General features: G+C 39.2%; 1 protein-coding gene across 2 annotated transcripts; it reads left to right on the forward strand.

Moving 5' to 3' along the window:
* The first annotated feature begins 2739 nt into the window (after positions 1–2739).
* On the forward strand, positions 2740–9110 carry psmc1b (proteasome 26S subunit, ATPase 1b). 2 transcript variants are annotated; one of them, XM_072656939.1, is made up of 11 exons: positions 2740–2799; positions 3583–3633; positions 3774–3870; positions 4694–4818; positions 4899–5084; positions 5212–5340; positions 5926–6022; positions 7654–7843; positions 8127–8278; positions 8413–8567; positions 8806–8940. In XM_072656939.1, exons 1-11 carry the CDS (start codon positions 2797–2799, stop codon positions 8845–8847), a joined length of 1227 nt encoding a protein of 408 aa, XP_072513040.1. In that variant the 5' UTR covers positions 2740–2796; the 3' UTR covers positions 8848–8940. The 2 variants fall into 2 exon arrangements, with proteins under 2 accessions (XP_072513040.1, XP_072513032.1); XM_072656931.1 differs by having other exon boundaries at positions 2746–2799; positions 8823–9110.
* The last annotated feature ends 3738 nt before the right edge of the window (positions 9111–12848 follow it).

Below are 12848 nucleotides of genomic sequence, written 5' to 3' on the forward strand. Positions count from 1 at the left end.
TTAGACCAAACTCTAAATCTACACTTATTATTCAGTTATTAGTCTTAAGACTAGTTATTCAGAAACTACTATAAATTAGGACTGTTATGATAAGTCTTTCATTTTATGGCCATTATTGAAAATTATTACTAAATAAATTATTCATCAATTTACAATTGACAATTGAATAGTTTTATTGTCCTGAATAGTAAACAGTTAATTCTGGCCAACAACAAACAATATATAAATGTACAAAATCAATCAAATAAAACAATGATAAAAAAAAGAGTATATAATTTACATATATAGTAGGCTGTATTAAACAAGTGCAACAAAAAGTGAGTGTGTAATAAATGTTGTGGTTGATTATAGGTGCAGAGAAACCTTTGAATGTTCTAGTGCACAAATCTGCAGTGCGGCAGCATCACATGCATAGTGTGCAAACTGCCATCTAGAGTTGTGTCAGTGGTGGATTTTTCGCAAGTCTGTGTTGTTTTATTAAATGAAATTGACATGTTGTTTATTTCCCTTCAGTCTTTTTAAGGAAAACATAACTGTACAATAAACCAACAATTAAAAACATTTGTTGCATTTTCATATTTATCAGATGCTTTTTTTTTTTTTTTTTACTTTTTTTGAACAGTCAAAACAGCCATTACTCTTACTAGGCCTTTTATCCAGGGTCGTTTACACTGGCAGGTGAATGTAACACTGGTTTTATTGGCATACTAGGCGAGGGCTCATATTGCATTTTATTTTTCTGCAAAGTGTGAGCCACACGTCTTGTTTTTTGATCCAAAGTACTGTGTGGATTCAGCTTGTAACTCACTTGCTCACTCACTGAGTCACATTCAGCAGACTCCACAAGGGGGTGCTATTAGTACTTAAACAGCTCTCTGTGCTTCACATGAGCCCCATTTGTTTCACTGTGGTTTTTCGACCTTGCTTCTGGCTGCACATTTTCCAGTTGCTAAGCAACAGTAGCATCAACTGACAGCCGTCTGTGCTAGCTATGCAGCTTCAGCATGTACAAGCAAAAGCCCAGACACCCTGACATTTAACAAGTGGGGTCCTGCTCGCAAATACAACCTCACACTTTAGACACAGAAGGCCTGTGGTCACATGAAATTTTATGAGGTTTTTTGTGTTTGTTATACTAAACAAGCTATGTAACATTTCTTCACGATAATGTTTAAGTGGAAAGTACCTCCAGAGTTGTGAAATGTAAATTACAGCCTTACATTTATTTCTTAAGACTTTATTTAATTTGATCTTTATGTTTCAATTTAATCATTTAACTTTAGTTAGAAAACCTTAATTATTGAAACATTAACATTTTCTATATTGTGAATAACATCCCCAGTACAGTTACACTTCCTAAATGCAGTATCTGTAGTATAGCTCAGGATCCTCTAATGGCGCATCTTTAGGGTCAGATAACTGTAAGTGATCATGTTGCCATGGAGACATTTTATCTACAGCGAGGAGTAAGGAGACATAGGACATATGATGACCACTTTGACCTACATACTATATATATATATATATGTGTGTGTGTGTGTGTGTGTGTGTGTTATGCTCTGAAATCAAGGATATTAATAGAGAGATTGTCCCCTGTTGCTGCAGTAGGTGCATTAACTTCCCATTCTGGGAAGACTTTACACTAGATGTCAGAACATATGAGAAGGATTTGATTGCATTCAGCCCTGAGAGCGAGAGCATCAGTGAGGTCAAGTGCTGATGTTGGCTGATTCGTTCACTGTCACTTCAACTCATCCCAGAAGTACTGCATGGAGCTTCATCACTCCTTAGAGTGATGGACAGCCCAATGCTGAGGGGGGTGGGGGCTTTTGCTGCTCCATACAGCTGCTCCAGAGCGTCCTGAAAATCTGAATTTGTTGTTTCAGTGATGTCATAAAAAATAAAATATTTAAATATATTTACATATTTAATTTACATTTTTGTCATCTATCCTTTAGTACTACTCCTCACATTTTCACGCAATTATCTGCACTTTCTACTCCTTCTATTTTAGAAATAGCCACTTTACTCCTATTTCATTTCAGGTTTGCTTTCATTCCAGCTTGTCTTCGTTCAAAAAAAAAAAAGAAAATACCCAAATAAATACCGTAGCCTAGTATGAAGATGTCCGTGGCGAGAAATGTGGCGTGAAACTGGAGTGAAATGTCCCAACTAAACTCCTCATTTACATTCCAATAAAGCTTTTGACTGATAACATGCCTCTAAAGTTTGACTTTTTGCACCATTACAATACTTATAGGCAACTACTCATCATGAAACACTTTAATGCTCAGTAGTGCTCATAGATGCTCCTTTAATATATTTGATAACATTAATAATTACTAATATTACATTTTAATATAACACTATAGTCATTATGGCTTTAGAAAAATGTTTTTTGGTGAGGTGGGGTAGTGCTCTATAGGCCCCCGCGGCTCAGCCTAAGCTTTCTGCCTTTGTTTTCCTTCCATTACTTTTACTTTTATACTTAAAGTAGTTTTGAATCCAGTACTTTTACACTTTTACTGGAGTAAAAAGCTTAAGTTGATACTTTACCTTCTTTAGAGATCTTTTTAAACCCTAGTATCTACACTTCTGCCTGAGTAATGAATGTGAATACTTTTGGCATCTTTGAATACAAGACCATGAAGGATTTAGGCCCTTTAACTCCTCCAAGGCGACGCAACAAGGACCCCGACTGCAGGGGTCGCTGTGTCTCAGTCTGTACGAAAACTGGAAAACGCGCTAGGTGCTTTTTGTCCCACCGCAGAGACCGTAGGAATACCACCGGTAGACATGGTGAGTGAAACAGCAGATTTAGAAAAACAAGATTTATATTAAATAAATCCTGAATTACCGAGTTTATGCTTTTATTTCAGGATATCTTTAAGAAGCGTAGTTCAGGACAGTCTCGATTTGGTAGCAAACCCTAACGCTATTCTCTATATAAGCGATTTACAGCAGCTGCTGACAGGGACTCAGTTGTTTATCTATTTATTTGAGGTAGTTAATCGTGATATTTGTATAAACCGCTTTGTTTTGATATTTCTCATTATACTGTATAAACACAACTTATATTCCCCACACAATGATAAGACCCATTATAAACTATATTCTATCAGTACGGTTATAGGATGTCACCTTCGTGTGAGTGATCCCAGAGTCCGCGCTTCATCACACAGCGTGTGTTCAGGACGCACAGCAGTGTCTAAAAGACAAAGAGGTTTTTTAATAATAACAGTGACCTCAGTGATAAAGAATAAATGCAGCTAGCTACCTGTCCGAAAACAGCTTAGTCCATCCAGCACCTTCAGCACACACACTGAAGTGTGTTAGACTCTAGTTTTCTCTGTTTGTGTCTTTTCTGTCATTATGTCATTTTCAGAAAGCTGTGCAAAAGTCAAAACCATGAAAGGAATTTATACTAGGGACTAAAATATAGTGAGTAGTGTAGTGGTGTAACATTACTGCAAGAGACCCTACTGATATCCTGACCTCTAGTAAATGTATTTGCATCATTAATTCATTGTTTTGCTGCCAGTTGTCTCTTGACTGTTTATGATCACGTCTGATTGATTACAGGGACAGAACCAGAGCGGAGGGCACGGCCCTGGAGGCAAGAAAGATGACAAGGTATTCAAACTACAAACAATTCTCAGTCACAGAATAGTGGACTCTAGTTTAATGGCAATATATATATATATTGTGTGTGTGTGTGTGTGTGCCTTTCCTCTCTCATTATACTTTGCAAAATTCCTGTTTATCTGAAAAAGGATAAGAAGAAGAAATATGAGCCCCCGATTCCTACCAGAGTTGGCAAGAAGAAGAAAAAGACCAAAGGGCCTGATGCTGCAAGCAAGCTGCCTTTAGGTACTGTCCTGATTCTTTCTGTATGAGCTTTATGTCACAGTAAGTTTCTTCACCACTCCAAAACCACTGATTAAGGCAACATCAACAACCACCAGTATATTTATTGTAGAAATACTGTTTGTGTTGTGTTTGTATACAGAATTGTATCATTATGTCACTAAATGTGACTACTGTTTTGCTGGTACTTTCTGTCAATCCCACCTGCTCTGAGGTGTATCGTGATGCATATAATGCATCGAGAAAATATCTGCAAATTTTATTTTTAGGATTGTAGTCAAGTTGAAGTTCGGGTCAAGACCAAGTCTTATTGAAAGTGAGACCCCAAAATATGAACTCCCTTTCGAGACTACAGGGATGGTTCTTGTGGTGTAAAATTACATTTACCCAGTTTCCCCACTTACCACACTTGCTTACCAAGACATGCTTGGTGTCTGAAGTTTGGTCCTTTAGTTTTGCACTGAAGCAAAGTAATAGAAGTCTGTGTCACTGAAACTGTTTTTGGATGATGCAGCAGTTGTTATGTTGGCCTTGTAGCTCCAGTGCTAAACTACACACTGTTTGAAGCCCAAACAGCTTTAGATAAATCAGCTGTTGGCTGTTTTCTAATCCAGTTTGTTAAATTTGCAAACACAAACGGATGCGTGATTTGGTTTTGGGTTGCTTTTTTCGTGTTTGCGACGTTTAAAAAGGAAACTAATATTATCAAATTCAAGATGCATTTGGGTGTCTAATTTTGCCAAGCCTCAGCTGCAGGTTTGTAGTCAGTACAGTACAGTAAAGTAGCGAGAATGGCGGGTGATTAAGTGTTTGATCCCTGCTGCAGTGACTCCTCACACTCAGTGCAGACTGAAGCTGCTCAAGCAGGAGCGAATTAAAGACTACCTACTGATGGAGGAGGAGTTCATCAGGAACCAAGAGCAGATGAAACCTCTGGAGGAGAAACAGGAGGTGGGTCTTTCTCCATAGCACTCTCTCTCTCTATCTCCTCTCTTCACAGAAATGTTGACTTTATCATTTTTCTGCTGCAGGAGGAGAGGTCTAAGGTTGATGATCTGAGGGGCACACCAATGTCGGTTGGAACCCTGGAGGAAATTATTGATGATAACCATGCAATCGTGTCCACCTCTGTGGGTTCAGAGCACTATGTCAGTATCCTGTCCTTCGTGGATAAAGACCTGCTGGAGCCTGGCTGCTCTGTTCTGCTCAATCACAAGGTAAATCCAGTCAGGACAGACTGTAGAAAACAATAGATTATTATTAAAGGCTAAATGCTAAGCATTGCTCATGCTTGGTGAATGTGGTGAATGATTCATTCTGTCTGTAAAAATGTTTTACATGCAGGTCCACGCAGTCATTGGGGTGTTGATGGATGACACTGATCCGCTGGTGACTGTGATGAAGGTGGAAAAAGCCCCACAGGAGACGTATGCTGACATTGGAGGACTGGACAGTCAGATCCAGGAGATTAAGGTGAGAAACTCCATCAGACTGTGAGGGCATCCTGCAGATTTAAGTGTGGAGAAATCAGCAGTGTTTTTACTTAAAATATTAAACAGCACTGTAAATGAACAGGATTCTGCTTTAGCTGATTCTTAGACAATAGCTTGGTCAACAACCATTTACATAGCCTGAAGTGTCTAAAGTTTACATCTTAAAATTCAGCAGTGGAGTTATGTGGCTAACAAGTAATGGAAATGTACACCCCACCAGTTAGCATGGTGTGAACTGCATGTTCAAATAATCACCCACTCTCCTCAGACCAGGTGTTCAAGGATCTCTAATACACTTGGTTATGTGGTTTCTGTACTGTATGACTTGCTGCTATCTATAAACATAGACTGAAGCATGGGTAACTTTCAGACTTTGAGATGGCTTCTACTGTTTTTGCCCATTTTAACAACAGTATGCTAAATTACACCCTCCATGTCTTGACTAAATTGGGGTTTAGGGGGTTGTGTACATTTAGTGTTTTGGCTGAAGTCCTGCTTTAACAAACTAATTTTAATCTTCAGGTTTAAGATCAGCTCTTTCTCCCTTTATAATGCTCTCTAATAGGAGTCAGTGGAGCTTCCTCTCACTCACCCAGAGTATTATGAGGAGATGGGGATCAAACCTCCTAAAGGTGTCATTCTGTACGGCCCACCAGGAACAGGTCAGTTGTATTTTCTTCTAAGTGTCCCAACAGAGAGCCAGTTGTTGAATTAGAATTGGACAAAAAATTCTATTTATGTGGCTCGTTCATTTGTTTAGTTTTATCTGACTATTCAGTCAAGGGAGAAGGGAAAACCAGTATTTTTCAAGAAAATTCTCTGTAAAAGTCCAGTGGCTGGGTTGAACACATTCAGAGTGGGTTTGGTGTGAAATTAATTTTAGAGAAACATACTCCTGATGATTGTAAAACCATTTGCTTTAGGGACTATGTCGTTGCCCAATGCCCTGTATGTATCCATCCACCATGAAAGGATTTTTCGATGTTTTAGAGGTTCAGAAAATCTTCTTAAAACTGGTACAACTGTCTCCGGCATTAGGCAGTTTCAGAACCAACTGAACTAAAAACAGCTTTGAGAGGCATGAAACTATTCAGATTTATGGTTCCATTCACCGCCACTGTGAACAATTCTGACTAGATTTCTCTAGAATTAAGCATCTCACACCACTTTGTTCATGTGTTTAATTTTGCAGACAAATGAACAGTCTATAAAATTCCCCTATGATAGTCTATGACAACCCCAGAATATAAATTATAGCTTTTACTTAATGTAATAATTATTGCTGTTAGCAAAGGCATTTGTATCATAATTCTTTTTTATTTTGATTCTGGATAATAGGAGGGAGGGGGGGGTATGGCAGTATTTAATCGTGTTGTGTTGTATTGTGATGAATTTTGTAGAGATCCAGTTATTTAGCCCCAGATTATATCCGAGTCTCTAAGTATCAGCCGATACCAGTCTAATCCGATCTGATCTTTGTGTTTGTATAAGTAATGCAGACAAACAGTGTAGATGAGATGTGCTGCTGATTTAATTAGTCCAGTAAAATCTGTTTTTTTGATGAGACGTTCTGGACTGATAGTTAGTTAGTTAGTTTTAGCAGAGACAATTCTTAAAAAGACTGTTTAATATTTTATAATACAGTCTGTCTCATCTCCCTGACCAGTCAGCTCCCATTTCCTTTAAAACACTGCAGTCAAGTCTGTGTGTAGTGGTTCACACTCTGACCTGATATCTGGTGGTGTTTGGCGACTAAAGATAAAATAATTTTTAAAGGTAAAATAACTTTCATAGTAAAGTGAATGTGCTATGATTAAGGTTTCTATGGCATGTGTGTATTAGCATTAGTGTTAGCCTTATTCTAGTTCTCGCTCCTGCAGTGCTCTCCATTAATGTCACCTTGAGGACGCCAGGTGGCGCTCTGAACACTGTGGTTAAAACAAAGAATTTGAACTGGATTTGGATTAACATATACAATGCACAGTCCATTAAATCATCCCCTGGATCAGATTGGGCCATCTCTAAATTTTGCGATCATGATGCATAATATGCTTTTTCTGAAATGATGTGGATGTCAACAGTGCTTGAAGAAGACTGACCAACTGACCAAAGACCATCATTAGTCCTGTTTAATTGGATGTAGCTCAGCTAATTTGGAATAAACATTACTGTACCAAGTTTGCCATTGTATTTAGATGTTTTACAATTCTTACTTGTGACAAAAAATGTTGTGTATCATGAAAATAAAGTAAATATCATCATATAATATTTTTACCATATTGCACTCCCCTAGGTAAGACCCTCCTAGCTAAAGCTGTCGCCAATCAGACGTCTGCAACGTTCCTGCGGGTTGTAGGCTCAGAGCTGATTCAGAAGTACCTGGGCGATGGACCCAAACTGGTGCGGGAACTGTTCAGAGTCGCCGAGGAGCATGCGCCTTCCATCGTCTTCATCGATGAGATCGATGCCATAGGAACCAAGAGGTACACAGCACCGGCCTCAATTAAAATTAATTAACTTAAACCTGCCGACCTTCATGTTGGCATCGACCAGAGTATTCGAGTCAATCAACACTGTTAAAAAGTGTTATCAGGCTGCTTGTCTGAAGCTACGTAATTAACAACAAAGGAGGGGAGGGTAATCTTTTAAAAATAATTTTACAATATTTATAGCAATCTACACATCTCTATATTTGTCCATATTTCGTGGCAGTACTCTAGAACATTTCAAATTCGCCTGCACTTAGCATCCATATTTCTTTTGTAGGTATGACTCGAATTCTGGAGGCGAACGTGAGATCCAGAGGACGATGCTGGAGCTCCTGAACCAGCTAGACGGCTTTGACTCACGCGGAGACGTGAAAGTCATCATGGCCACCAACAGGATAGAGACACTCGACCCTGCTCTAATCAGACCAGGCAAGAGACTCTGTTAACGGGGCTGTCACCTTGTCTGCAAATATTAATACCCCAGTGTTCCCTCAAGGTTGATGCAATGTGACATTATGCAGTGTAACACTAAGTATTAATATTAATACCTCACTGTCCTCCAGGCCGAATTGACCGTAAGATAGAGTTCCCCCTGCCGGATGAGAAAACCAAAAAAAGAATCTTCCAGATTCACACCAGCAGGATGACTGTGGCTGATGACGTGACCTTGGACGATCTCATCTTAGCTAAAGATGATCTGTCTGGAGCTGATATCAAGGTGAGCGATAGTCAATCGACACCAGTTAACAACTACAACACCTTTAACACAGTTTAGACACAGCTGTGTTGATTTCTCTCTCTCTCTTTCTCCTTTGTCTCTGTTCCTCTCTTCTGTCTTTCCCTCTCTCTCTCTCTTTCCCTTTCATTTCTTTTCATTATCTTTTTTTCCTCCTTCTACTGCCTCTCTATCTCTCTGCTATGTCTTTGTGGATTTTGTGTATTGTGCTAATGTATAGGTTTGTGTATGCTGTAGGCTATCTGTACAGAAGCTGGTCTGATGGCTCTGAGAGAGCGCAGGATGAAGGTCACTAATGAAGACTTTAAGAAGTCTAAAGAAAATGTGCTGTATAAGAAACAGGAGGGCACTCCGGAAGGCCTGTACCTCTAACACAGTCTTTGTGTATGTGTATGCACAACTTGCAGGAAGCCACAAATTCCCCCAGGGTTTTTTTTTTCTTTTCTAAGAAATGTATGTATTTTGTTTGTGTAAAGTGTTCCTCATTTGCTCATTAAAATATTTTCTGTGTTTTTTGGAGAGAAATGTTTTTCATTCTGAAATTAGGCACAGATAAGAGGATAGGAGTGCACAACATAGTGACATGTAATTTATCACAACAGGGTCACCGTACTGTTTTCTGAGTGTAGGAGGTAAATCATAAACAAGACAAGTTTGGACCAATCCGGTTTTACTCTGGAGCTATACTGTAGCTTATTATTTGGGACATACTGTTATTCACTGACTTTTCACAAGTCACATCAGCATACGGCCCCCAAATCATTAACTGGTACAGTTTAGCTGGACCCTGTTAAGCTTATTTCATCTTAAATCAGCTCATGCTAACGTGCTGTCACCTGTCCTAAGGCCTGTTACAGTGTACCAAGACCATTTGGAGTCTTGGTACGCTGTAACAGGCCTTGGGACAGGTGAGAGAATGTTATCATCAAGATTATAATCAAGGTCTCTTGTCTGTCATACCATTACTTTTACTAGTGAATAATGTACTCAGTTATTGTACTTTTTATTTTGTGGGATCTCTTTCCCCGTCTATACATTTCTGAAAGTCTCTTAGAATCAGTATCACTTCTGAATCTTCTAAACTTTCTGAAAGCTAACAGCCCCACTGAACACTAGGTGGCAGTAATGACCGTCTGATATGAGGAAAGCAGCCTTGTTTCTTCACAAGAACAAGACACGGTCCACTGTACAGACCACTGAACCACCACAGAGCCCTGAGGGTTCCTAGGCTGCACTTGAGAGCTTTAAAGCTATTCAAGGAGCTCAGATTTATTATAATTACAATTGTACTCTACATCTATATGTAAAATATGCGTTATATGACTAGTGTTTTACTTGTATGAACTGAGAGAAGTTCACAAATGTAGTATACCATGAAGTGTTTAACATATATATATATATATAAAACATACATAAATAAGTGCCAGAAAAGAGTTGCGGTCTCGTTTAATATATATCCTGGATTACAGTGATCAAATTATCCATAAAAATGAGTTTGTCATGAGTATTTGTCAAGAAACACCTAGCTAATAAATAAATAAATTATAAATTAATCTACTTAATATTATAATTTTAAAGAAACTGATTCAGATTTCTTCAGACGACATTTAAAAAGGTTGTACAAAAGTTTTTTTTTCTCCTAATGCTGAAACATTAGATTATGTTTCACTTCCTAAGACAATACAGAAGATCATCGATATACAGAATAAATAGATTTACAAACCTAAAACCCGACATGTAGCTTAAAATAATACACTAAAATCAGTGATCACACGCCCAAAAGATCCACTCAGACTCCTGAGCACCGACCTGTGGAAGTGTGAGACAGCGCGATCATCCCGCTCTATATTGATGAGGGGTCTATATTGTCTGGTGCAATGCGGGTCTGAACTGTCCAATCAGAGGCCGCCTGTCATCGTTTATTAATATTGCAGGTCCGAATCAACCAATCAGAGGCGTCGTAATAGCACCGCATCACCTACAGATCGCCGGTATCCCTCCGCTTTACGACGCACTAGTGCAGCAAACCGAACCACGTGGGCGAAGAACCAGCAAGCCTTTGCTTTACTCCCACATCCCTGTAGCTCCACATTAAAGGTGGAAGCAGTTGGGCTTCGACTGAAATGTGTAAATCTGGGCGTTTCTACAGTTTATTTAACACACACAGTATATGACTGTTTAGCCTGCTTTAGTCCAGCAGGTGGCGCCATACTCGCCTCACAACCCGCCAAAAAAAGGCCTTCTCTGATTTTACTCAAACACCCAGAACGTCCCAAAAGATCAGTCTTCCCAGTATAGTGACTATATTCTTTAGACCAAGCTTTAGGGGTCAGCATGAGGTCAGTAACTCACTATACCATATAGTCTTAGCTTTTAACCTGCACAGAAATCCAGAAATCTGTGTCCTAATCCTACACTGTTTTATATTTTAGCTGAAATCGTATAAATCACTTATATAAAGGCCACAGCTTTTAACATGCTTCTAATCCTAGTTCTGCATATTTTTGTGGTTTTCCTACTGTTATTGTTCCATTTTAACCATAAGTTTTGAGGTTAGATAATGCCCTAATATGTCCAATCAGGTGTGTATGAGATTTCTTGTTGAGTTCAATTATTATCAAGGAATGTCCTTTACAGCAAGGCCAGTGCCTGTTCATACGCATATTTGTGGGTTGGAAAACATTTGTCATGTAAAAAACGCTGTTTTTAAAGTTTTGATCATAAAATGAAGTACAGACTGATTCTGGGTGACCCTGTTGATCTCCACCGAGCTGTAAGAAATGGTCCACTATAGAGAAACAATATAAACAGGACTTCGATGAAAAGTCACGTTTTATTTCACAAGATTTTTCCCGTTAAACTCAAATAACCACAAAGTCAGCAGTTCAGGGGAAGAATGTGATGTTGGTCTGTAAAGATATTGATGTGTTGGTGCCTGACTGCTCTGTGAACTCCAGACTCCAGACACATGCATAAAACGTTATACCACTGTCATTACACTGCTGTCTTCCAGTACTATGGAATTACATGATGCACTATGAATTACGCAAATTCAGTAAGTACACTGCTCTGCTACACTGTTTCAGGACAGTGTGGATTACACACTCCTGTCTCATTTGTGCTAGCGGCAGCTCTGCCGCTCCTACATTAAACCCTGTTGGCTCTGTGTGTCCTGCTGCACTCTCATTCATTACCGAGCCACTTCTGCACAGCAGGAGATGTGTTTCCACTGAGATGTGTTTGGACATGGGCCGACACCCGATTATGAGGAGAAAACCCTGTAGGTATTCTTACACACTTTTGTTCTATACTAAATGTTTCATGTTATAACCTTGAGATTTCAGTGATTTCTTGTTTGTATGAAGTTATTGGTGGGTGTAGCCACTTTGCCAAGGTCTGGAAGAAGAGACTGTTACCTTCAGCTTAAGGAAAAGTCCTTCAGGAACCACCCAAGAACCAACAACTGGAGCTGGAACTGGAAGCTGAAATACCAGTACCAACATGGACTGGAAGGCTGCCACCCCATAAAGAAGCCCCTGCTTCAGAATATGTTCACTGCGTTTGGAAGTTGGAAACCCTGCAAAATATTACTGAAATTCTGCCCAGAGGACTTGCTGATTGCCAGAAACGTGTTGATGGCTACCAAAAAAAAAACATCTGGTCAAGGTGCAACTTGCTAAGGGACATTTAACTGAATATGATACCCAGTATATGTTAGTGCTGTATGTATATTTTTATGACCCTGTGTTGATTTCAGAAAAATCTGAAAAATAAAACTTGTGCACAAATGATCTTGGTTTTTATTTGTTATTCAGATACTTGCAATCCCAATAAATCGTTGAAACCCCCATGAAACTTCTGACCTCACCTGTACTGGACATTAGTGCAGTCCTTCCTCATGAACAATAAACTTAGTTAATTCATTAGCTATAATTTAGCTACAAAATGACCACAAGAACCAACACACCAAAAGAATCTGATCTGATCTGAATATTTACTGCCATTAATTTCACAGCTAATCACCAATCCACAGTAATCAGAATCCTGCCTGGCTCCCAGCTCCCTAAAGAGCACTGCCTAGATCAGCGGGTGCAGTCATGATGTCATGATGTCATGACGCTGTCACAGGAGTGAATCGAGTGAATGTAATAACGCAGTAATAAATACAAAGTGGAATAGTAATGAAAACATTCAGCAGAAACACTTCAGCATCCAGTGAAAAACGCTGAATGGTGGCACGGCGTTGCTGCTGCGTGCGCTTTT

The sequence above is a fragment of the Salminus brasiliensis genome, chromosome 1 (genome assembly GCF_030463535.1).
Source record: "Salminus brasiliensis chromosome 1, fSalBra1.hap2, whole genome shotgun sequence".
Classification (NCBI taxonomy): Eukaryota; Metazoa; Chordata; class Actinopteri; order Characiformes; family Bryconidae; genus Salminus; species Salminus brasiliensis.